At 46.7% G+C, this 26,705-nt stretch overlaps 4 protein-coding genes across 4 annotated transcripts in view; 2 read left to right on the forward strand and 2 right to left on the reverse strand.

The window, feature by feature from the left end:
- cc2d1a (coiled-coil and C2 domain containing 1A) overlaps positions 1-7,166 on the reverse strand; it is a 34,189-nt gene extending 27,023 nt beyond the window's left edge. The window contains exons 1-6 of the mRNA XM_061232108.1: positions 6,958-7,166; positions 5,784-5,871; positions 3,899-4,025; positions 2,766-2,878; positions 2,443-2,652; positions 1,456-1,762 (exon numbers count right to left, since the gene is read on the reverse strand). Coding sequence (XP_061088092.1) covers positions 1,456-1,762; positions 2,443-2,652; positions 2,766-2,878; positions 3,899-4,025; positions 5,784-5,840 — 814 coding nt within the window. The 5' untranslated portion in view covers positions 5,841-5,871; positions 6,958-7,166. The remainder of the gene's footprint in view (positions 1-1,455; positions 1,763-2,442; positions 2,653-2,765; positions 2,879-3,898; positions 4,026-5,783; positions 5,872-6,957) is intronic.
- LOC133118456 (protein YIPF2-like) overlaps positions 1-26,705 on the forward strand; it is a 178,917-nt gene that overhangs the window by 127,810 nt on the left and 24,402 nt on the right. The window lies entirely within an intron of this gene.
- On the forward strand, positions 7,098-15,018 carry LOC133122242 (uncharacterized). The gene is made up of 9 exons (XM_061232107.1): positions 7,098-7,364; positions 7,520-7,567; positions 8,650-8,764; positions 9,354-9,414; positions 9,913-11,923; positions 12,276-12,412; positions 13,487-13,596; positions 14,136-14,231; positions 14,532-15,018. Exons 2-9 carry the CDS (start codon positions 7,537-7,539, stop codon positions 14,635-14,637), a joined length of 2,667 nt encoding a protein of 888 aa, XP_061088091.1. The 5' UTR covers positions 7,098-7,364; positions 7,520-7,536; the 3' UTR covers positions 14,638-15,018.
- nanos3 (nanos homolog 3) lies at positions 16,210-17,705 on the reverse strand. Its single transcript, XM_061232243.1, has one exon. The coding sequence runs from the start codon at positions 17,407-17,409 to the stop codon at positions 16,813-16,815; it is 597 nt and encodes a 198-aa protein (XP_061088227.1). The 5' UTR covers positions 17,410-17,705; the 3' UTR covers positions 16,210-16,812.

The raw sequence follows: 26,705 nt of genomic DNA on the forward strand, positions 1-26,705 counted from the left end.
AGTGAGCTGTGTGTGTGTCTCATAGTGTCTCATAGTGAGCTGTGTGAGTGTCTCATAGCGAGCTGTGTGTGTGTCTCATAGTGAGCTGTGTCTCATAGCGAGCTGTGTGTGTGTCTCATAGGGAGCTGTGTGTGTGTGTCTCATAGTGTCTCATAGTGAGCTGTGTGTGTGTCTCATAGCGAGCTGTGTGTGTGTCTCATAGTGAGCTGTGTGTGTCTCATAGTGTCTCATAGTGAGCTGTGTGTGTGTCTCATAGTGAGCTGTGTGAGTGTCTCATAGTGAGCTGTGTGTGTGTCTCAGTGTCTCATAGTGAGCTGTGTGTGTGTGTCTCATAGTGTCTCATAGTGAGCTGTGTGAGTGTCTCATAGTGAGCTGTGTGTGTGTCTCATAGTGTCTCATAGTGAGCTGTGTGTGTGTGTCTCATAGTGTCTCATAGTGAGCTGTGTGTGTGTGTCTCATAGTGTCTCATAGTGAGCTGTGTGAGTGTCTCATAGTGAGCTGTGTGTGTGTCTCATAGTGAGCTGTGTGTGTGTCTCATAGCGATCAAAGTGGCTGCATTGTGAGTATTTATGTGCTCGGGGTGAAAGTGGTTTAAATTGGAACACTTTCTGGGTGGCCTGTAGCATAGTGGTTAAGGTACATGACTGGGACATGCAAGGTCGGTGGTTCGATCCCCAGTGCAACCGCTATCCGCACAGCCGTTGGGCCCTTGAGCGAGGCCCTTTACCCTTAGCCCTGCATTGCTCCAGGGGAGGATTGTCTCCTGCTTAGTCTAATCAACTGTACATCATTCTGGATAAGAGCATCTGCCAAATGCCATAAATGTAATGTAATGTAATGTAATTGTGGGACAAGCACAGCCAGAAAGTATGCCCCCCCCCCCCGCCCCCCTATTTTCACTTCCTCAGTTTGGAATGGCCAATTTCATCACTACAACGTTTCCCTTCCAGTAGGGCCATACAACGCAGTTTTCTGAATGGGCAGACTGCATTAATGCACCGCCCAATTAAACCCCCCTCCGTGTGATAATCTAGCCAATTACAGCCCACCCTAGCAATCACTACCGAAAGCCACAATTAGCGCTGGCACGGGACTTCCCGCAGGCCATGCGCAGTGCCACGGCAACGGGAGCTAGCGCGTTAGCCAGACGCTCCGCGCGTGAGCCCAGTGGACAGCAGAGTTTTAACCGACCCTTCAAGGAGTGAGGTCACAAATGCGCGAGTAGAATGTTCTCAACTGAACACTCTGACGCGCTGATGCAACAATCAGGGCCGGCGACGGAGAGGGTCAGTGGAGATCTAGAACACCGACATAGAATGTTGGGGAAACATTCCGAAAGAACCTGCTCTTCAAAAGCCAGTACAGAGCCAATACACACGGTGTGTGTCTCTGTGTGTGTGTGTGTGTGTGTGTGTGTTTGTGTGTGTGTGTGTGTGTGTGTGTGGACTGGAGTACCTGAATGCTGTGCTTCCGGTTGGCCGGGGGTCATTGGGGAGATGAGGGGCGTGTCTGGGGTCATGGCTGAGCTCTTCTGCGGGGGCGTGAGGAGGTGGGGTCTGGAGGGCGGGGCCGGCGCGTCCCGGAGGGGCTTCTCGCTGACGGGAGGGGCGGGCACAGGCTCCGGAGACGGCCGTTCCGCCTCTCTGATTGGCTCAGGCTGAGATTCGGGGGCGGGCTTGCCGCCCACAGCGACGGGAGGGGGGATGTCCTCCTCGTTGATCGGCTTCCCCTTCTTCACGGATGCCAGGAGGGACTGCAGGGTCTGGGAAAAGGCAAACAAAGGACAGAGTGGGAGATGCACTTTAAAAAAAGTACAAATTAGTTATATATTGCTGGCTAGTGCTACAATTTTATGTACCCGTCGTGTCCCAGCATCTAGCATTTGTACCTTTTTAGGCACTTTTTCGACCTGCTGGCTTCACTTAGCTTTGTGTCAATGCTAACAGTGTTAGTCACCAAAGCTAGACCAGGCTGAAATGGCAAAGAGCAGCACCAGCTGGCACGGCTGCTGTGGTTTCCAATAACCGGTTTTAGTCTTTATAACCATTTGCAAAGTGTAGGGGGTTGCCTGGTGTCCTGGGTTAATTCCATACCCAACCCGGTCACCCTGCCACCTAATCATCCCCCGATTTCATTGGCTCATTAATTGTTGAAGGCTGAACCTGCCCCTGCAAATAAAGGGCTGTGGACCAGAGTGGCCTATTCAACTGCACTGCACTTCCAACCTGAACAGGACTTCTCCCATTGAAACACTGCTGAAATACTTGCAGGTAATACTAATAATAATTTCTCTTTCTGTTGGCAGAGCACCAATGACAATCCACTTTTGCACTGCTTTTGGAATCCTTCTGCAGTCGCCCTAGCGCCAGTTCCTCAGGACTTAATTAAATGTGACAAATGAATGACAATCAGGACGTTTACAGTACTCCTCCTCCTCCGTACCTTCAGGCCGCGGTCGTATCGGCGCGCTTTGCTGGACTCCCCCGCGGCCTTGGCGTTGCCGATGGCGGCCTGGTACATGTCGATGCGCTCCGCGAGGCACGCCTCCACCCCTCCCGAACCACCGGCGGACGGGGCGGCGGACGGGGGGGCCGTCTTCTGCGCGGGCTTCTCCTCTTCCGCGTCGTCCTCCAAAACGTCGTTCAGCTCCGCCTGGGGAAAAAAAAAAAGCACGATCGGTCAATCGGTCGGTCGATCGTTCCGAGCGCCGCTCTCTGTCGGAATGGGGCCCGTGTGCGCGCCCACGGCAACGGGCGCCAGGTTACCAAGAGGTCCGCGTCGCCCTCCAAGTCCGCGTCGTCCTCATCGTCTCCTTCCTCATCCAGGTCCTTCATGCAGAGGGCGGCCATGCGCTCGATGTCCTCCATCGGCACCGGCGCTGAGGAAACGCCGGGAGACGGGTTAAACACGACAGGGCTCCATCAAGAACAGGCAATGTCTCACCGATATCCACAATGACTTTTGTATTTATAAATGTGCGCACATATTGTGTGTGTGTGTGTGTGTGTGTGTGTACACATGTAGACAGTAACTCTTTTATTTATTTGAAATTCCATTTGAAATATGCCAAATACATACATGTTAAAATAAACAGCTTAGGAAAATAAGTCTGTGATAAAATAAACAGTGAAAGTAAATAAATGTTAAAATAAATAAGGGAAGTCAATAAATGTCTGTGAAAATAAACAGTGTAAGTAAATAAATGTGAATGCAAATTAACAGTGTAAATAAATGTGTGTTAAACAGTGTAGGCATATAAATATTTGTTAAACATTGTAGGTAAATAAATCTGTGTTTAAATAACAGTGTAGGTAACTAAATCTGTGTTTATATAATAGTGTAGGTATTTAAATCTGTTCAAATAACAGTGTAGGAAAATAAATGTGCCACGCAGTCCATCCATCCATCCATTATCCTAACGCGCTTGTCCTGAACAGGGTCGCAGGGGGGCTGGAGCCTATTCCAGCATACATTGGGCGAAAGGCAGGAATACACCCTGGACAGGTCGCCAGTCCATCGCAGGGCACACACACCATTCACTCACACACTCATACCTATGGGCAATTTAGACTCTCCAATCAGCCTAACCTGCATGTCTTTGGACTGTGGGAGGAAACCGGAGTGCCCGGAGGAAACCCACGCAGACACGGGGAGAACATGCAAACTCCGCACAGAGAGGCCCCGGCCGACGGGGATTCGAACCCAGGACCTCCTTGCTGTGAGGCGGCAGTGCTACCCACTGCACCATCCGTGTCGCCCTTGTGCCATGCAGTGTAGTTAATAAATCAGTGCCACGCAGTGCAGGTAAATAAATATTTAAATGTTTAAATAGCAGTGTCAGTAAATCTGTGATTGGTTAAATGGCAGTGTGGGTAAATCTGATTGGTTAAAGTCTCACCTCTGCCTCCCTTTTTTTTCCCCCCCGGCTGCCCACCGTCGCCCATCAGGGACAGAAGCTCCGCCTCCAGGTCACCATCATCGCCCCCGAGGTCCGCCCCCCCGTCCAGATCCAGCAGCAGCCCCATCTGGTGGAAAACAGTGAGGCAGCCGGTAGCCGAGTGGCTCAGGTTCATGACTGGGACCCGGAAGGTTGGTGGTTCTAGTCCCGGTGCAGACACGATAAGATCCACAATGCTTTACATTCCTGGGTCTGTATCAACCCAACCCTGTATTAACCCAACATCCCTGTGCCTATATTAAGCCAACCCTGTATTAACCCAATGTCCGAGGGTCAATATTAACCCAACATTCTTGAGTCTATATTAACCCAACATTGTTGAGTCTATATTAACCCAAAATTCTTGAGTCTAGATTAACCCAACATTCTTGAGTCTATATTAACCCAACATTCCTGAGTCTAGATTAACCCAGCATTCTTGAGCCTATATTAACCCAACATTCTTGAGCCTATATTAACCCAACATTCCTGAGTCTAGATTAACCCAACATTCTTGGGTCTGTATCACATTCCCTTCCTTGTAAATCATATAAATATGTCTATGACGAAATGGTTTCATTTGTGCAATTGTATAAATTGTTTTGTTAAACGGAGGCAATTTGGCTCAAACCAATTTCCATCAATGCAGAAATGAGTAGAACAAATTTAAACAATTTTAGCTCAAAGGGTTTTCACAATTTCAAAATGAGAACAGAACAGTGTTTTTCAGCACTGTGTAGACAAACAGTCAATAATAATACTGAAAAACTGAAACTGAAAACAACGACCATTACAGAAAACAGCAGCGGTGGAAAAAAGAGACGGGGGTTTAAGCATCGGGACCTTTCGGGGAAAAGAGCTGATGAATAAATAATTGCAATGGGAGAGACAGAGGTCTTTAGGGAATAAACCATTGACACGCTTTGGGGAGGGGAGGGGGGTTCCTCAACAGCATAATGCACTCACTGCTCCATGCTTGCACTGTGCCCCTGGGCGATAAGAATGTAACCTTCCACGGCCAGAGATGGTCTGACGCTCCAGGCCGCAGGGACCCAGAAGACCTTTTGGCGGCTCACGGGTGCTGGCCGCTCGGGGGAGGGTTAATGGGACTTTGCGCTGCGCTTGATCCCTAGCCTCTCCAGAATATCCCATTAAAGCAAGCGCCGTTCAATTTTCCTTCGTTTTAAAATTAGCATCATCGCAACCTCCGGAGGTCAGTTATATTTTAAGAAACGTGAAATATGGCGAGACCTGCTTAAATTCAGTGGCGTACCTGGGGTATGTTGACTCTATCCATCCCCAAACCCATTAAACCGTGGGTGAATTTGGTGAATTAACACTTTAAACACTTAGGGCCCGTTTCACAGACCGAGATTAAGCCTAGTCCTGTACTATATTAAATTCTGAATGGAGATTCTCCATACAAAACTCAATTTAGTCCAGGACTTAGGCTTAGTATATGTCCATGAAATTAGGTCTTACGGTAACAAGTCTTGCGCCTATATCAGGCAGGAAATCTGCCCTGTAGTAGCCCAAACGGTATACTTTACCCAGACAGCTCTGGCAGAAACCCCACAGCACAAATTGGCTGTAACAGATAAGAGATAGTTGATAGGACTGTGTGGGCTTTATGGGATGATGGGAGGAGAGGGAGGGAGGGAGAGAGAGAGAGAGAGAGAGAGAGAGAGAGAGAGAGAGAGAGAGAGAGAGAGAGAGAGAGAGAGAGAGAGAGAGAGAGAGAGAGAGAGAGAGAGAGAGAGAGAGAGAGAGAGAGAGAGAGAGAGAGAGAGAGAGAGAGAGAGAGAGAGAGAGAGAAATGAAAGAGTGAAGTGCACAGGTAGATTACCTGCCTGGCCTTGGCAGCCCCCTGGCCCCGGGGCTGGGCGTTTCGACTGCGGCTCATGGCGACACCAGCAAACAGAAACGGGTCAGAACTGCAAACGCACAAATCACGCAAGACGTTTCGGTCAAATCTCTGCACTAATTTCATAGTGCCTTGGACTTGATGAAGTAAGCTCATCAGAAGCTTCAGAAATACTGCAAAATAAAAGCCATGGGAACTTGCGATTGATCAACAACTGTGATCTTCATTCCTGGTCCTTACAGGCCACAGGGTCTGCTGGTTTTTGTTGTTACTGCAATTGATCAATTGAATCGCCGCACCTGGTTTCATGGGTATGAACTGGTTGCTGAGATTAAGGCGAAAAAACAAAAAACATCAGACAGGACCAGGAATGAAGATCACAGAACTAGAGTAGGTGCAGTATGAAATAGCCAGCGTTACAGTGTCAAAACAGGCACAAAAATCACACAATCAGACATGCCACCACTTTAGGTAATTTACTTCAAGTTTGACGTCATAGCTAGCTGTGCAAAAGTTAGCCAAGAATGGTGACTTGTCACACTGCGTTCTTGCGGGCAGACACTATTACATTAGCTAAGCAACAAGCTAACGACGTTATGGGCTTGCGTGACATGAATTGGCTAGTAAACTACATGAGCTATCGCAACATTGCTGCACGACCTCGTACTTTAGATTGAAGCACGTAACGTACGCAATAATATTTTAAATATTATTGGTTTCACCCACCACGATAAAGACACCAAAAACACGGTTTCACTAGACTAGCTAACATTAGCAAACACGTTTATCTCGTTAGTTCAGCAAATGCTAGCTTGGTATGCATTTCATGCAAATACATATTGATCTAATTCACCCAAGTAACGTGTTACACATGTTAGCTTGCATGTTAACGTTATAGTATTTTAAGCTTGATCGCTAGCAAGTATATGACGTTAGGAGTCCGTCATGTCCAGACCTAAGAAACGCTAGCTAGCTAACTGCAAGTTAAACAACTAAATTATCTGTGACAGCATAACACTACCCACAAGTTGACACATTGCTAATGTTAGCTAGGAGGCTAAATTACTTTGGTATTGATATTACAAGCTAGCCAGTCCTAGCCAGCTAACGTATTTTAGTTGATAAGATACCAGTTAAGTTAATTTAAATAACTTACCTGAATCATAAGTTTCTCAGGGTTGCCTGTCGCACAGTGATTCTTCCCTGTGATAATTAAAGGCACAGAATCACCAAAAACTAGAATTGGGTGTGTGAACACCATTCACTGGGCTATCTAACCTATAAGCTTCACGACAAAAATATCGTGCAATTTACTTCCTGCTTCCTACTCTCCCCTGACAACGGGAATTTCGTGCTTTACGTTTGCACTCGGCAGGCAGCGCGCCCAAACAGCCATTAGTATCGCAAAACCAAGTTGGCACTTTGAAAAACAAGCGAGGCGTCGGACAGGACTTCGCTGCAAATGTATAAAGAAACGGCTATATGGTTGTGTTTTTAAGCCATATGAACAGTGGGCTCATTTATTATTTTAGGTGAACGTTCTTCGTCCATTTTTACGGAAAAGTGAGTTCTGACAGCGTCAGTAGGCTATGACTCTAGCTGAATAAAATGATTGTTTAGCTAACGCTGGCCTGATCAGTCTTTGTAAAGAGGAAAAATAAAGTGACTGTGTTGTGCACTGTTTTAGCGTTGACAAGACATTTTTCTATTATGTTTAGAGTTAACAGGTAAAAAGATGTGGAAGAGAGGGGTGCCACAAACTGCAGGTAAAATGTTCATGCTGATCTACACTCCAGAGTTAATCGCAATGACTTAGCTAGCTAAAAAATGGCTATAGATAAGCAACTGAAACTGTGGATCTCTAGGCTCCAACCGTGGTCTTCTGAGAACTACAGGGTCTGCAGATTGCTGATCTTGCTCTTCATTTAATTAATCAATTTGAGTAGTTGATTACACCGTTAACTTGCCTTTCCTGGGTCTCAACCGGGTGCTGATTTTAAGGTGAAAACAAAAACCAGGTTAGAGATACCACTGCTGTCGATGTTTTTCTACAGATTTTCAAAAACGGAGTTTGGGAGGGCCACAGTGTGCTGGTTTTTGTGGTTTCCCTTTCAGACTGTTGTCAATTGGAAACAAGGTGTCCATACTCCCAGGCAAATCTCTCAAGTGAGTTTAAAATAAGCTCTTAAGTGCAGGAACCCACCTAAATCCAGCGCACTCCAGCCCTCCATGATTTCTGTTTGAGATCCATGTTATAAATGACAATTTAATAAGCACCTTTAATTAAAAAACACGATGAAATAATGTAGTTAAGTGGACCAGAAGATATTGGGACTGAGTCTGTTGAACTACTGATGTTCCCAAATAATGGCTAGTTTCTTTTATCATTCCCTTGTGCTATAGGGTAACATATTTATATTTATAATGACAAAGTGATTCACAACCGAAAACAGGGAATCAATGAAGAAATAATACAAACAAAATAAAACAGGATGGTGAAAGATATTTGCATGTATACATCATATCAAGATATTGAAGTTCTTCAGAGTTCAGCAAAATCTTAGTTCACATAACAAATATTGAAAAAATTACAGTGAAATAGTAAAAAATGATGAAAGGGCGGTAACAAGTAAAGTAAATTACTGTACTAATAATAAAGCCAAATTTTAGCAAAGCTTTTTCTGTAACTGACCATGTTCAATTTAATTAATAAGACACTGTAACTGTTTATACAGGGTTTGAGATGCATTGCAACAGTCTGTGTAGTACATCTGTGTTGTGGTATGTCATCACTGGATACTGGCAGCATAAGATTATTGTTTTTGCTAAAATACACGTGCCTGTACAGCAGGGAAGGCGAGCCAGCCCAGGGCACTTAGGGCCAGGAAAAGGAAGTTCCCAGGCAGTGAGGAGACTGCCCCTGCTGGCGACAACGGGACACTGCAGCCTGGAGAGTCGCAAGGGTATTTAGAGCAGCTAGCCTGGAGTTAAAAGCCATGCATTAGAGCATGTCGTAAAACACACAGACTCTTCCTTTGAGAGCCTCAAACCAGCACGTTCTCTAACCATCTAGAAAACACTAATGGTCTCAGAGGGACCATAGTTTTAACGGTTCGGCCTCGAGCGTGACCGACTTGAAAGAAGCGGTCAAGTTCATGGCAGGAACAAGAGCCAACACACACCCTGACCAGTACCGAGTACTCGGGTACCCGGTACCAGTACCCAGGTTAAACAGTGCTGGTTTACAGGTCTTTGAAGGGTGTCTTTTTTTTTTTTCACCAGCTAAATATTTGACACACAGGCCATTAATACAGCAGGATTTTAAGTGAACCGGTTCAGCATAGTCACCTTGCTCAAGCATATAGCTGGCCACACCCTACATTGGAATAAAAAACCTGCAACCTCCCCAACCATTGCACTTATTGTAGTGCTGCCTCATATGAGAATGAAGGCCAGGTTCACAGACACGGATTAAGCCAAGTATTGCAAACTGCAATCTAATCTGAAATCTGCCTTTAACAAATGCTCTGATGATGTCATGTTGCGATGCAGGTCCTCTGTCTGTTTGCCGCTGAGCAGTGGAGCGGAACGGTGCTCAGTGCGGTTGAACAAGGTGATCTTTCCCTCGACCTTTCATTTCTGTCCCTTAGCGACGTCACATCCTGACTGAATCTAGATGTGGCCTTTCAATGCCTTTTCACTCAATCGGTTTGAAAGAGTCTTGTCTCGGATGTTGTACTCAAATGCTCTGATTAAGGTTTTTCGGTCTTTGTTGCACCTGGGCATAACTGTTGGACACTCATTTCGCTGTGCCAACTCCCTTACCATATACATGCGATGTGCCATTAAACTGCACATTTTATATAACCATAGCACTTCTGTGGAGGTGGGCCTGCAGAGCTGTTTTTAGGATCTGTCCTTGCATGGATGCATATTTTTATTTTCGATGAAATTCTACCTTCAGGAAAGATGACCAGATAGCATAAGTGAGCAGGCAGCACCCACACCAAGCAGATGATAGGCCACACATGGGCTGTTTTTTGCTTTGTATTTTATGGACTTTATTTATGGCTACAGTCAGTGAAAAGGGTGGTCCTCTCTTTTTCCACAGGAAGTGAAAGCAAGCAATGTTAATTCCCCCACCAGGGAGATAACATCTCTGCAGTTGGACTGTACCACTGCAGAGAGGGAGAGCGGGGCAGACCATACTACTGCACAGACAGAGGGGGGGGCATCGCCCTCTTTTCAGGCAACAGGAGGATCCAGTGAGCCTGGCCAAGCCGGGGGAACAGGGGATAATCCTCTAGTCCTCTCTGACTCCCAGTATGCGCTCCGTCATGTTCTGGAGAATGTGACTGGGAAGTTTCTTACGGATAACGGAAGGGGAGCCCAACAGCAGTGTGGAGGCAGCCATGTTGAAGCGCCCTCTGGGGCCAGCCATGGAGATACAGGCAGGAGGGACGAGGGCGCTGAAATTCAGGAGTACCCCTCTGCCGTACCCTTACACACTGCCCCGGGTCCCCCTGGTTCCCTGCCACCGGCGGGTGATGGGAGGGAGGTGGGCAGGGGACCCGGTGTCACAGAGGTTGTGATGGGCAAGGATGGAGAGAAGCCAACCGATGGAGCTGGTGACCATTCTAGTGGCCGACCCGGTTTTGGAGAGGGGAGAGGGACCACACCTGAAGCTGGGCCCTTACAGGCAGCGATGGGGGGTCGGTGTGAGGACGGCCCCGCAAGGAGAAAGGTCCGGAAGAGGATGGGCATGCGGTGTTTCGGCGAACGGGAGAGGCGGACTCGCTGCGAGGGACGGCTCTCGAGTAGGAACCAGAAAGATGCAGAGAGTGAGAAAGGGAGGGAAAGAGAGGGGAAAGTGAGCCGAGAACACGGAGAGCCACACTGGTCGTGTCATGAAGAAGTTGTGGGGCGGAGACTGGAAATTGCCACCTTCAACAAGGTGGCAAACGGTACGGACCTCAGGACAATGGAAGGAGTACCTGACACCACACTGGGACTGGTGAACCAGCCAGGAAGGTTCCCTTCACCCTCGGATCTCTTGGTCCCGACTCCACTGGGCATTATTCTGGAGGAAGAAGAGCCTTCTCAACCCGGAATGGAGGCTTCTTACAAAATTCCAGAGCAACCATTGACGATTGAGAAGACTGCTGCTAGGGAAACCAAGTCCAGCTATTTTGTGGCACGCACTGAGAAGACGACCAGTAGCGTGGGCACAAGTCCCTGTGGGCCAGGAGGAGCCTCTGTGGAAGATGATGGGACGGGAGTGTCTGGTGGAGGGAGTGAGGTGTCTGATGAAGGGTATAGGGCATCTGGTGGGGTGAGAGAGCTTTCGGGGCTTCCCTTCGCAGAGCTCGAAGGCAGTGCCCCTCAGGTATGGAGGGATACATGGAGGTGCACTAGGAGCCCCTGTCGAGTGCAGGAAGAAGACTGTAACCTCGGAGGCGATGGGCTGGAGGAGGTGCTGGAGAGTCCAGGCGGGTGCGGGACGAGCTGGGCTCAGCGAGGGAAAGCCCCGAAAGTCAGGGGGTGCTCCTCCTGTGAGCCAGAGGCCTCGTTGGGCCCTAGCCCCCCAGAGTCAGGGACAGTGACGGCTCCTAGCGATGGGCTATTTCCACCCTTCGAAGGCATCTGTCCGTTGGACCCAAATAGGTTCACGGCGTCTCAGACCTCAGATGACGTAAAATGGCTAGGGGCCTTTATTGGAACGGGACTGACCTTGTGTGGGTCCCAGGGTCCCAGAGAAGAATCCGGGCCTTTTGAGGTGGAGTATTTGGGGTTGTCCCAGGGTTGCGCCTCACTTTTAAGCCTGCCGGTGCCTGGAGAACCTCCAGAGCTGAACAAGCCACATGGAGACACGGTGGACCCCCTAATGGCACCCTTGCACGAACCTGCCCCTGTGATGGATACCAAGGAACCACCTGCTCCTGGGATTTCAGGTGCCGGAGCTTCACCTGAAGAGTGCCAGGACACCCCTGTGCCCTGTGTGTGTGTGGATGGACACCTCAGCCAGACCCGCCATACAGAGCCACAGAGGACCCCCGACCTAGCTTCACTTGGAGGTTCAACCAGGAACCCCGTGAACGGAGGAGATGGGGATCTGCAGAACAGTGAGTATGATCCAAATCCAATTATGGGGGCGACATTGGCTCAGGCGGTAAGGGCAGTTGTTGGGCAGTCGGAAGGTCCTCCGCTCTGGGTGTGTCAAAGTGTCCCTGAGCAAGACAGCTAACGCTCCTGACGAGCTGGTTGTTGCCTTGCATGGCAGCCATCGGTGTGTGAATGGGTGGATGAGAAACTTCAATGGTACAGCACTTTGGATAAAGGTGCTATATAAATGCCAACCATTTACCAATTACTCCAGATATTCAGGTCACTTATGATGTTTGTGCTATTATGATGTTTGTGCTATCAAATACATACCCTCTTCCTAACCCCCCCACAAATTGTTCCTTTTGGTAGTGGAGACCCATGATGTCCAGGAAACAGGATGTGAATGTGGTTGCCCGGGTCCTGTGTGTGCCTCGGTGCTGCCACCTGTGTGTGAAGACGGGTCTTTGCACTGGGATACTGCGCTGATCCACAGCTTCAACACTCAGGTACCACCCTTTAGACCTGCCACACATGGGGCTCATTCCAATCGATAGAGGTCCGCCATCTTTAAGGACATTCCAACCCGTTAAATGTTCCCTCTAGGAGCCAGAAGTTAGGCTCCCGATCTTTCCTTTGAGTAAGGACACGAGTGCATTCTTTGTGGAAGTATTTTTTTTGGAGAACCGTGACATAAATGATAGACCTGTGGATTCATCTCTCACCACCTGCCACACATCTGCCAACGGGTGGAGTAGGAGGGGTGACATTGGCTCAGGCGGTAAGAGCAGTTGTCTGGCAGTCAGAGCGTTGCCGGTTCGATCCTACCCTGGGTGTGTCCCTGAGCAAGATGCCTAACTCCCAAATGCTCCTGACAAGCTGGTTGGTGCCTTGCATGGCAGCCAATCGCCATTGGTGTGTGAGTGTGTGTATGAATGGGTGAATGAGAAGCATCAATTGTACAGCGCTTTGGATAAAGGTGCTATATAAATGGCAACCATTTAGGAGGAGAAAAAGGAGCAAGGAAAAGAAAAACAGAGGAGAAAAATAAGTGATTGGAATGAACCCATGGACCCAGCCCTGGTAGCGACAGTATATAAATGAATAGCAGTTATACGTGCTTATAAATGCTTCGTTTTAGTGCTGAGACTTTTGCACATAAAGTGAGACCTCACTTGCAGCACAAATGCGCATATTTCATGGACATCTTAAAAACGATAAACCTATCAACCTAGCAAGACTTGGATCATTATGAGGTACGTTAAAGGTATATTTCTGGATCTACTGATAGTTTGAGCACAGTCCTCATATGCAGTAAATAATGGGGAGTTTGTTGAGTTGTTGGGCAAATGTTTTCTTGCTGTAGTCTAGCCAGTGGTGGCACCAGGATTGTTTTTTTCTCTGGAGGTGCTGATACTATAATGTTGTATTGTAAAAATGTAATATGTTTTTGCGCTTTTTTTTCTTTCTTTTTTGTGTGTGTGTGTGTGTGTGTGTGTGGGGCATGCCTGCCTGCCCTACGCTCCTCCACTGCCTCTGGCACTCCCACGATGTGCTTCACGCTCTCTGTGTGTGTGTCACAGCCTACGCCGGCCCAGAGCCCCGAACCCAGCGATGGCTCCGATTCTGACCCGGACCCCCCCACGTCCCGCTGCTCTCCGTCGGACTCCCAGCTCAACAACATCACGCTGAGGTGAGGGCCGGCGTCCAAAACATCGCCCGTTCACCCGTCCTGTTACGACCGGTTCGTTTCCCCGTTGCGGAGAGCACGTCCCTGCGTTTATTATTAGTTGTTTAGCTGACGGTTTTATCTAAGGCGACTTACAGTTGATTAGACTTGGCATGGAATAACCCCCCCCCCTGGATGAAATTGGCCTAAGGACAGGGGTGTCAAACTCCGGTCCTGGAGGGCCGCGGTGTCTGCTGGCATTTGTGGTTTCCTTTCAATCAGCAGCCAATTAAGGCCTTGAGAACAAGGTGTGCGGACTCTTTAGCCAATTAAAGACTTTGAAATGTATCTCTCGTGCTGACGCACACCAAAAACCAGCAGACACTGCGGCCCTCCAGGACCGGAGTTTGACACCCCTGCCCATAGGACCTCGCTCAAAGGCTGTGCAGATCTTGTTGCGTGTGAACCGCCATCCTTCCAGGTCCCAGTCGTGTACCGTAGCCGCGATGCTACAGGCCGCCCCCGCCCTCCCCGTTTGACCGGTCTCTCCGTCCCACACGCAGTGAGATGGGCGTCGGCCGCTCCCCGGACCGCGCTGGCGGACAGGAAGACGCCTCGCAGCTCGTCTGCGGCCTGGTTCAGGAGCTGTCCTTCCTCAAGTGAGCCCGGCCGTGTTTCTGCACGTCCAGTTAATTTCAATTAATTGCTGGCATTGACCCGTAATTAGCTGAGGGTCGTCGTGCGACCTTCCAAATCAGACAAGCCCGCTCAGTGGGGCAGACGGAAGGTGCCGAAGGTCTGCCAGGTGCAGAATTCCACAAGAATTTGAAATTATTCAGGAAGTCTAATAACTGTATTAATTAACTCTCCCCTTTCAATTCACAGCAAACCTCTCACACAACCCCTATGTGTGTATGTGTGTGTCTGTGTCACTCTCTCTCTCTCTCTCTGTCTCTCAGTCGCACAGTAATGGCTGCCCACAGGGAACTGGACAACATTCGCCGTGGCAACAAGGCCCCAAAAGCACCTGTGTGGCGTTCCAGGTCCCGTCGCAGCGAGATATAGGCACGGGCACACACACTCACCACGCACACACACTCGCCACGCACACACACTCACCACGCACACACACGCGCGCGCGCACGCACACACACACACACTGTAGGGTCCCTTGCCATGAACAGTGCTGTGATATAAAAACAAATGTGTTTCCCCTGTACTGACAGACCATTGTAATCGCTCCATCGGTGATCTCTGATTGGTCCACATCCTCAAAGGTAATTGGCTCAAAGGTGCACAGACAAAAGTTGTGGTATGTGATATACCTCACCTTTTAGCATCACCACTCAGCTGTCATGTTACACACACACACATGCGCACACACACATAAAAGGTAAACACGCTCTCCTGCGCGCGCACACACACATTCAGTCTTACACTTCTGTTCCTGTTCAATGTTCCAACAGTGAAATTGTTTATTCTTAAAGTGTGTATAGCTACAATAAAGCAAGGAGGAAATACCTAGCATGCGGTACCTGAAGTGCTAATGAAGTGCGCGTGTGTGTGTGTGTGTGTGTGTGTGTGTGTGTGTGTGTGTGTGTGTGTGTGTGTGTGTGTGTGTGTGTGTGTGTGTGTGTGTGTGTGTGAGATGGCTCAGAAGGAAATCACTCCACACAAGCAAACGGTCAGGGAAAGTGTTACTGATACACCATGCAAACAACAGAAACATCAAATGTCAGCCATTTAGAAGGGATCAAGCGTGCTTTAGATCATTCCAATACTACATTAACAAAATTGAATTCAAAAGATACTACGCTAAACAGTCAACTCAGTTCTATTGATGCCTTCAAAGCTTTTTTTTTTTTTTTTTTTGCACATCCCGGCATATATATATATTTTTTACTATTTTAAAGAAATAGTACAAAGTGTAATATATTTGACAAGAAACACTGCACAAATCTTAAGAGTTAATTAACACGAAGGGTCAACTGCAGGGATCCTGGATATCTACTGTCCTGTAGGTTTTCATTACAACCCTAACACAGCTTACCTAATTCATCAGATAGAGATCTGGTTGAGCTTCTAATTAGTGGAATCAGGTGTGCCAACTGAGGCTTGAAATGAACACTTACAGGACAGTTGCTATCCAGGACCAGGGTTCCTGCTCGACAGAATCCTTAAGGTTTCCTATATCCTCTGCCTCTTTGATTTGCACAAAAACAAACGCAAAGGTTCTAATCTTGCAGACAAATTGGCCACACAGAAACACACACCAAAAAAGTTAAACATCACATGCAACAACAACAAAATAACACATTTTGGTCAAGTGCTCACGAATTCTGAAGCACGTAAAGGGCGTAAGGCTAGAATATGGGTAGGATTGGAGAATACCCTTTTCAGTGTGAACTTTTTGCATTAATTGTTTTGCCCACTCTCAAGACTTTAAATCTCAATCACTTGCAGTACAAACAGCAAGTCGTCTGTCGTCTTTAAAAAGCATCATGTTTAAAAACACACATCAATGAAGCAAACCATTGCCCAACTCCAAATATGATAAGACCGGTCCAAATTATCTATAAAATCACTAGAACATCATCATGTTTTTTTTGTTTTGTTTTTTTTTTTAATAGCAGCGTATTCGCGTAGGAGTGTTTCTGTGGCACAACACGAGATCAGAGTTAGGACTGTCTCATAAAAATATATCCGATCCTTTTGTTTTGATCTGGGGACAAGCTGCAAATGTGGAATGACAGTAAACCTGAAGCCATGCTAAGGACTGATTCCAGCTTTTTAATGGGCAACAACTACCACATTCGGGCCATTGTCAAACATACATCCGAAAAGTAACCGTCAAAAACCCAGTGTGAAAATGTAGGTAAATCATGTTCACGCAGTGCTCAAGCATGCATTAATAAACCAAACAATACAAATAACACACCCTACAAATGACTACCAAAGGAAAAGCGACATCAATCATGTAGCTTGACAGCAGGTATGAAATCCACGTTCAAACTCCCACGCGACCACCAGCTGCTTTAAAAATACCTTCATAATTAAAAAGAATAAAAGGCAAACGCAAACACTCAGAGCGACATTAAAAACAACTTTTAAAAGTGACATAATTTGGGCCTCCTCCATTAGGCTTCGTGGCCTCAAACGGCGGTTAGAAGAGCAAGATGTGTTCGGTTCGTTTTACATACAACTTTCACGTTCGGGTGGACTTGTGGTCGATCGCGGTTTTCACTGCTTGGGCTTGGCGTACACGGAGCTGTACGCGCTGTCGACTTGAGGGCAAAATCTCTTGGTATGAGCCCGAGATCCGGTCGCCCCGCAAAGTGGGCAGACGTATTGCCGCAGATACGGGCACACAACGTCGCCTTTCGGGTCCCGCAACCTGTGGGAGCTGTACACGGTCTCTGACTCTCCGTTGTGTTTGCAAAAACTGCAGAACGGCCGCTGCGAGGACTTCTCCGGAGGCGAGGAATGAGGCACTTTCTTTCGCAGCCTGTAACCGGCTTCCGCTGCTGCTCCGGGCCTGGATGACGGGTTCGGGCCTGGATAAGCAAAGTCTTTCCTGGCCGGTTTCGTGTCAGTCCCCTTTTCGCTCTCGTGGCGCTGACGAACTGCCGTGACACACACCTGTTCCTCAAATCGAGGTTCTGGTCCCTTTGGGTCGGCTTCGGTGCTCGTCCTAAACTCGACAGAAGTCTTTCCAGACCGCAATTCCTGCACCGTGTCCGCCAGACCCATGTAGTCTCGCCACGGCTGGAATTCGTCGTTGCCCGGCTCCATCAGTCCATATAACAACGATGTTATTGGCGAGGAAAAACGAACCATCGCTCACACAAGTTTGAGAAACGATCGCAAACAAAACACGCACGCCGCGCGTGCAACTCCCCTCCGTGGCGTCAGGCGCTACCAAGTGTGGCCCCGGGTAGGCTACGGTAGAGTTGATTGTTTTCGTGTGGTTTCTCGAAATCAAAATGACTCTAAATAAGGTTTGTTTAAATCTGAAAACTAAATGGGCGTTGATACGATATAGGGGTCATGTTAAGACGTGTAGGGTACTGGTAATCACAGTAACACTCGTAATGTACTTGCAGTTACAAACAGGCTTTTGTTAAAGTGTATCTGTGTAACTCCCCCAACCCCCCTAATTAAGGGCACCCGTGGGGAGCCGCCCACCTCATTGTGACGGCAGCGGCAGAAAAATCTTTATTTTGGGGTCTGAAGACATTCTCTTGTACCGGATAAAGATCGTTTTATTTGATGTTTGGACAAACACATTCGCTTTAGATTTGTGCAAAGTCAATATATTCCGCGTGAGTGCTACATTTAAAACCAACGTAGCTATCATCAGCCAAGAAAATAGGAAACCCCATTGGCGTTTGTTGTTTGTAGACCTACAGGCTTAAGTAAAAACACAAACAGATTACAGGCTTCAACAACACGTTTATAGTAATCAAGTCATTTAAACTTTACAAATATTTGCTTTCAGTGATCACTACAGTACAGTAAATAAGCATAACAACTAGGACACATTCTGTTTGATTAGGTAGACTAGAAAAAAAAAACAGCTGTCAGAAAATGGTCATTACAATCAGTGCTGTTCTGAACAGGATAGAATTTCGCACACCTGAACACCAAAAGGTAAACATGATAAATCCTCAAGCGAATTCTTGGAGGGGAAGTGAATATTTTATATGGTCACGGTTTTCATTCATTGTTGAGCGAGTCAAAAATTCTAAACCCACCGACAGCAATGAATGTCAATCGGGACCCTTTCATGCGCTCCGTTTATCCACTGGAGGGCGCTGCGTGGCAAAAGTGTGCCACGTTGAGGATGGAAACGTTACGTTAAGCCACGATTGCCATCTTTGTTCTGTTTTGGCGTTTGAGTATGAATTGTCATGGCACCAGTCAGACTAATGCGGAAAATATTTGTGTTTTTACTTTTAGCGTGTGTGGCCATGTGAATCAGTTTGTGCATGTTTGCGTTGGGACATGCAGATTCAGAGGACTGAATGCAGGCCCATGTTGTGTTGACAGCAGAAAAACACTTGTCCACATTCATTAGGTAAGATTTTTGTGTTAAAACATTGTTACAAGACCATTGTAAATCCCTTCCTATCGTTGAAAAAGGCTCACGTTGACAGACACAGGCAGACATGTTGACTCACCCTCTGCCTATGTTTATAGTCCTTAAATTCGGGTTTCAAAATATACAGTTGACGGGCCGACACTCTGTAACAAGACATTGTATAACTACAATAATTCAAGCTCATTGGTTGAAAATTGGTTTTAATTGCCACAGCCAATGGCGTTTCGACGTCAGCGTGTTCACAGAGAAGAGGAGGGATAAATAGTGTTGTTTGTTGCTGCTATTCCTCTCTTGACCGTTAGAAGTCGAAAATGACCGACTGTACCTTTAAGTATTCTCAGAAACGCAGGATTTTATTATTTTATTGAATGTGTGTTTCCCCCCGCTCGTCCTCCAGCAGTGTCAGTAGAGCCGCGCGGTGGTCCAGTGCGCGGTGATCGGTCGCGGGGCAGGGTACACTCAACGCACGATGGTTTTTCATTTGTGTCATAAACTCACCGACAGCGTTGAATGTTCACTGAGACCCGAGGTGGAGGCAAGCGATTGCAGAGGAACGCCAAATAAATCTGTCTCTCTGTCACCGTTCACTGGGAACACACAGAGTACACATCAATGCCAGAGCTTTCCGTAGGATTACACACTCACACACTGCCACTTAACATTCCGCACTTGAGATTAAGATACTAATATAATAGGAACACATTATTATTATTATTGTCATTATCATTATTATTATTATTATTATTTTTAATTATTATTATTATTATTATTATGTAGCTATTGAAAATATGTCCCTGTCTCCTGTGGCTCATAACATGCAGCGATCGAATACAATCATAATGAGCAAAGCCTTACGGAAATTAATCACAGCACTGTAATTATTGCCCTGTCGAAACCTGTGAGTGCGCAGAGGCAGGCTTTTCCGGCCTGCTAGCGCGCCGCGGGCGGCTACATCCAGCCCTCACCCCCCGAGGTCTGCAGTGCAGCCGATGGGAGCGGTGTGCGCCGGCACAAAGCAACGAGTGGACAGGGCGTGGGGCGCGACATCAGCTCCAGCCTGACAGCTGTGGGGACGCTGGGGGAGGGGAGGCGAGGGGGGTTTGTTGCATGGGGAAAGACGTTGGCTTGGGGTCGGGGGGGGGGGAGCAGGTATGTGTGTGTGTCTGTGTGTGCGTGTGCGCGTGTGTAGTGTGTGTGTGTGTGTGTGCATGTCTGGGCAGGGGGTTGCCGAGGGGCGTTGATCGATTCCAGGCTCTTACATTTCCAGACAGACTGAAAGGCAGAGGTCAAAGGTCTCATTTCCTGTGAAAGAGTGGCCGTCTGGTTGCATGACCTGTCTGTGTGTCTGTCTCAGCCATGCGGTGTGTGTGTGGGCCTGCGTGTGTGTGTGTGTGTGTGTGTGTGTGTGTGCATGTGTATCCATGTATATGTATGTGTGTGCATGCATGTGGGTGTGCGTGCGTGTGTATGGCTGCACATGCGTGTGTGTTTGTGAGTGTGTGTGTATCCGACCGTGTATGCAGGGGTGTGTGCATGCATGCAGGTGCTTGTGTGTGTGTGTGTGTGTGTGTGTGTGAGAGAGAGTGTGTATCCGGCCATGTATGCAGGCAGCATGCTGTTGTTACATGCAAAGCAAACAATATAATCCTCCGGTAAAAAAACAAAAACACAAGGTCATTAGGCACCTCACCTCTTCTGAGAGGGTCTTCATTCCTGAAAACCTGCAGGACTGCAGCGCCTATTGGAATTAATCAGAAACAACAAATACTACGTGAGTGGTTACTACTGTTCAGCTGCTCCATGTCATTCATCCAAGTGATTCAAAAAATAATAATAGTCTCCCAGGATACACAGAACACTTTTAATGACATTCAGTGCCCTCCATATGTCATAATTGACTTTGCCACTCAAGAATTTACCATTGTTTGGTCATAATGTTCCAGGCCATAACACCCCCACCACCGTGTTTCACAGATTAGGTGGTATGCTTTCGATCTTGGGCAGTTCCTTCTCTCCCCCATACTTTGCTCTTGCCATCTCTCTGATATAAATTAATCTTCATCTCATCTGTCCGCAAGACCTTTTTTCAGAACTGTGGTTGTTCTTTTTAGTACTTCTTGGCAAACTGTACCCTGGCCATCCTGTTTTTGCGGCTAACCAGTGGTTTGCGTCTTGCAGTGTAGCCTCTGTATTTCTGTTCATGAAGTCTTTGCAGACAGTGGTCATTGACAAACCCACACCTGATTCCTGAAGAGTGTTTCTGATCTGTCAGACAGGTTTTATGGGATTTTTCTTTATCATGGAGAGAATTTGTTATCAGCTCTGGAGGTCTTCCTTGGCCTGCCAGTCCTTTTGCGATTAGTCCTCTTCTGAATTATGTTCCAAACAGTTGGTTTTGGTAAGCCTAAGGTTTGGCCGATGTTTCTAATTATTTTATTCTTGTTTCTCAGTCTCATAATGGCTTCTTTGACTTTCATTGGCACTTTGGTCCTCATGTTGACAAACGTTAATAAAGGTGATCAAAAGATTAGCGGGAGGACTAGGTGCTAAGAGCTCTCTTATACCTGCATTTAGGAAGCAATTAAACACACCTGAGCAATGACAAACACGTGAAGCTATGTGTCTAAAACATTATGGTGCCCTGAAATGGGGGGACTATGTATAAACACTACTGTAATGTCTACATAGTGAAGCCAAAATGTATTTAAAAAATACCTTGAGAATGTGCACTGTAACCACGTGTTTATTGTGTGATTCCAAATCTAAAATTGTGGCAAATCAAGACATGATGGGTCTTTGTCCCAAACATTATGGAGGGCAATTGTATGTGTGTTTGTGTATTTCATTTGTGTACTGTTATTTCCAGACTCCGCGGTGCGATCATTACTACCTGGATGTAAGCTTTAAAGCGGGTCAAACTGGGTGAGTTAAAATGGCGGAGTTAGACTGGCTGATTGCAGGGCAGTGGAGGTGAGCTGGGGTCAGCCTGTGAGGGATATGGAGATGGCCTCTCTACTCCTCTACTGCTCCCTATGCATGGCAATGCACTTCACCGTCTGAGAGAGGTGTGTGTGTGTCTGTGTGTGTGTCTGTGTGTGTGTGTGTGTGTGTGTGTGCATGTGCATGTGTGTGTGTCTGTCTGCGTGTGTCTGTGTGTCTGCTTATGCATGTGTGTCTGTGTGTGTGTGTGGTGTGTATGTTTGTGGGTGTGTTTCTGTGTGTGTGTCTGTGTGTGTGTGTGTGTGCATGTGCATGTGTGTGTGTCTGTCTGCGTGTGTCTGTGTGTCTGCTTATGCATGCGTGTCTGTTGTGTGTGGTGGTGTGTATGTGTGTGTGTCTGTGTGTCTCTGCTTGTGTGTTTATGTGTGTCTGTGCGTGTGTGTGGTGTGTATGTTCGTGTGTGTGTTTCTGCGTATGTGTTTATGTGTGTGTTTCTCTGTGTGTGTGTGTGTGAGTGAGTGTGTCTGTGGTTCAAAATATGAGATGGCACACTTCTGCAGTCCTTTTACCTCAACCGCTCCAGTGAATATGCAGCTAAATCAATGTAAATCTTAAGGCTGCCTAAGTTACTCTGGACATGAGAAAAGCTACAGCAGAAATAACAGAAGTGTGCTTTTGTTTGAGCCTCTGCTGCACTCTCTACGCTTACTGTACGTTTATCACACACTCTTATCCCATGCAACTCACGCAGATTAGTCTTTGCACCCAGCCCATTATACTGCTGATATCTACTGTACTGAGGCTATGCAAGTCCTTTACCCAAGGGTAAAATGCAGCTCTGCACCAGAGGTTCAAGCCCGTGAGTGTGTGTATGTACACATGTGTGTGTGTGTGTGAGTGTGTGCGCTTGTGGGTGTGCGTAAGAGTGTGAGTGTGTGCATGTGTGGGTGTGCAGAAGAGAGTGTATGTGTGTGTGTGTGTGTGTGTGTGCGTGTTGAAGTGAAAGAGACTGCGTTATTGATGCAGATGTCAGTGCTAATGTGAATGTTGATCCCCCTCCCTCTTGTCTGGGTGACAGGGTCTATGTCTACTTGCTCCAGACTGGATCAATACTGGAATCCAATTGCCGTTCACATCCATGGGGACTCTCTCTTGCTCTTTCTCTCTCACTCACACACACGCACACACACATATGCACACACACACACACACACACACACACAAGCGCACACAGTGCTATGGAGAAAACACAGTCACTCTTTACACACAGCATATTTCTCTTTCTCTGTGAATAAAATAAATATCAGACAGAAAGGAATTACACACCAAACTTACTTCTGACTGAAATAGATTCAAACCCAGACCAATAAATAACCATGGGTATACTTAAGCTCACTGACACACTGACTCACTGATGTGTACACATTTATGTCCCTGCCACACAAAACACACGCACGCACACACACACACACACAGGATGTCACACACAATACATCTGTGCGAAAACATTCCTGAGAACATGTCATAGTCTAAACACAGAGTCTCAGCTGAGTAGGGAACAAAACAATATAAAACTGCAACAGACGTTTAACTGCCATTTAGACAACTGCCATTTAGAACCGTTTAAACTCTCGCAGAATAACTACCGCTAACAGAAGCCTCTGTTCCCCTGCATGAGAACTCGGCAGAATGTCTGAAATGTCTCGGATCAAAAAGTGTGAAAACAAGCTCAAAGTTCACATACCCCCCAACACACATAAATTATTTTGAAATGTAACCGTGACCATATCACAGGTGAAGAGCGACTTGTTTATGTCGTGGTGAACGTACATACCCTCCGCTGTCCCGAAACGACCTCGAGGAGTACGCTCCCTGCCCGCCACCCCCCCCCCCCTCCGGTCCCCTCCCTGCTTTCTATACGTCTTGCCGTGTTTCTCTCGCTCTGCATTCCTTAATATACCCCTGTGCTTCTCCCTCTCCCTCTCCCCCTCCCTCCCTACATCTCTCAGACCTTACAGCTCTCCCGTCTCTCTCCCTCTCTCTCTCTCCATCGCTTCTTCCGTCTTACCTTCAAACTCTCTTCTTTTGTTTCTCTTCTCTTTCTCCCCTCCTCGTTTCTCTGTTCGGCGCGTGTTTGTCCAAAGTCTTCCCCTTGATTCTCCGGCTGCCTGCCTTTGTAAACTTCACTGCAGACTGTCTGCTGTTGTGTGGCGCGGCGTGTGTGTGTGTGTGTGCCGGGAGAGAGGGAGGGATCAGGGAGGGAGGGAGGGAGGGAGAAGAGTGCGATCCAGGACACAGTCTATCAGTTTGAATGAAAATTGTGAATGCTCAGCTCCTCTCCGTCCCTCCCTCCTCTCCCCTCTCAGACGCACTCTCTGTCTCCCTCTGCCTGTCTCACCGGCACCTCCGGTATCTTTCACACCTCAGACATATTTATACATTCCCCCTCCTCCACACACCCCCTCCTTCCTCTCCCTCCTTCCCCTCTCTCATGCACGAGTGTAGGTTTCTCATAGTAAGCACCAGACATTAACCCCTTAGTGGCTACAAAAAAAAAATGCTGTCGGCATTAACTAACCGTTTATAATATAACCGTTCATAATAATAATACAACCGTTTTGTGGCAGAAGTGGAAGGCTTTTTCTCTGTATAATGTACATACTGTATGATGTGGAAGGTCATATTACACATCCTGTAAAAAGGTAACTGATGTGCCACACAGACAATGACAATATGGTGGTGCATTTTCTCTGTCATGTCAAGCTTAGTGTCAACTTCACTCTGAATATGGAAGTGAATTAATTTTTAAGTTGATGGAATCAAATTCTATGACAGAAATAAAACCATACCAATAAATAAGGCAAGTAATAAAAATTATAACAATAAGAATAATAGTGTTAGTATTTTAATGAAAAACATGTATATTAAATCTGTGTGATAATGTTAACGTATTCCTCTGAGTGTACTCGATAGGAAAGTATTTTCCTGTAAGGAGACAAAGAAGGCATGAATCAAAAGGCAAAATGAAACACGTAGAAACAGCAACACAACAATAAAATCAATAATACATGATCATTTATGAATGTTTTTGTTATGTATCAGGTGTCCCGTAAAAATAATTCCTTGACAGAATAGGATGGCGTATCGTTAATAAAGAACATCATTTGCAGAAGGTAGAGCTAAAGGTTCTAGTTTCTTGTGCTCAATGCAATGTGATGACTGTATCTGTGCCTCTACTTTCCCAGCCAAGTATAAAAAAGCAGCTGTCGACATTTTACTAAGGGTACTCTGGTTTGTGCAACTAAAACTGCTTCTATACACTTATCTCTCTCTCTTTCTCTCTCTCTCTCTCTCTCTCTCTCTCTCTCTCTCTCTCACTCTCTCTCACACCCCTCTAATCCTTTTTTTCAGTCTGTTGCTATTGATCAGTCTGACTCTGTGTCAGAGGTCAGAGGTCAGCCACACCAGGGCTGTTCCAACTGCCAGCGTCGCACTGACCACACTGATCAAACTGACCGATGGAGGGGAGGGGGAGGGGGAGAGTGTTGCAGAGATCTCTCTCTCTCGCTCTCTCTCTCTCTCTTTCTGTTGTTTACCTGGGAAAACAGAGAGTCTCCTTTTCTGTTAGCAAAAATGAATTTAAAGGATAGTGTACTGCCATTTTATATGTATATTTATATGTGTACATTTATATGTATACGTCATGGATGTGTATTGTATGAATTTAAATTTTTGCACCTTCCTTAATTTGGCAAAAGCCTTTATCAAAAGTCACGTACAGGTCCATCATTGAATGATTTTATATATTGTGTATGGTACATAGTCTACACTATTTATTAATCGCATTTATATGCATGAATTGCACTGCCAAGAATGTACAATCACTGTATCTCAACCGATGAACAGTGTGACAGCATACTAATCGACCAGTAATTGTTGAAGAGCATAAACTCCACTTGAGAATAATTCAGAAAGTCAAACACATTGTCATTAATAACAGACAAATCGGGCCCAAAAATAGATGAGATTATATTATGTGAGACTTGCCTTCTGTCATTGTATCTGCCAATTGTATTTTGTTTTTATTTTTTAAATACAAATTTTAGAGACAAATATTCTTTCCAGAAACAGGAAAATCCGATTACGGTGTTTATTTACATGCTTAATCGTGACGGGCAAGTCCCAATATGACCCTATACTGTACATGAAAATGAATTGAAATTCACTGAGGGTTGGGATCAGGTTCACCTGGTTAAGTGTTGAATATGGCCACGCTCTGAGACGCAGGTGTGTGGCAGAAGGTGCGATGGCCCTCCAGGACCATCCAGGAGTGCGTGTGAGGGGATGAAATGAAGGCTTTGGCCTGGTGAGCCAGTCTGTCTGCGGGGGACAGCAGTTCCGGATCTTTCCACGCCATTACTTTTCTGAGCGGACACCCTCATCCAGTGGGATTTACGCCACTCGCATGTCTCACACAGCTGCATATTTCACTGAGGCAGTTCAGAGGTGCGTTCGATATCGCAAACATTCGCAAACATATTCAAAACGTTCTTTCTGTTCGGCACGGACGTTAGCTAGCTATTTTAAAAGGTAGTGTTCCGCAAAAACGGACAAGGCTGTTCACAGGGAAGACACGGAGAGAACACAAGTTATAATCACAATTATTATAATGCTTTTATAATGCATTTAATCAATGTAATATTTGTTGCTTACCTTAAAAAATAAATCACAGATGAGCAACGAATCAGCTGGCTGGCATTGTTAAATCTAAGTCCCATCCATTTGTATTAAATGCCATCGGTGGTGGGGCAGCTGGGACATGACTGGGACCCGCAAGGTCGGTGGTTCAACCCCCGGTGTAGCCACAATAAGATCCGCACAGCCGTTGGGCCCTTGAGCAAGGCCCTTAACCAGTCCAGGGGAGGACCGTCTCCTGCTTAGTCTAATCAACTGTACATCACTCTGGATGAGAGCATCTTCCAAATGCCATTAATGTAATGTAATGGTGAACTAAATTGAACGTTCATTTGAAAATCATTCAACGGTAACGGTTTGCTGCAAGCGTAGTTTGCCGTGAACATTCACGCGATAG

Source organism: Conger conger, chromosome 2 (genome assembly GCF_963514075.1).
Source record: "Conger conger chromosome 2, fConCon1.1, whole genome shotgun sequence".
Lineage (NCBI taxonomy): Eukaryota > Metazoa > Chordata > Actinopteri > Anguilliformes > Congridae > Conger > Conger conger.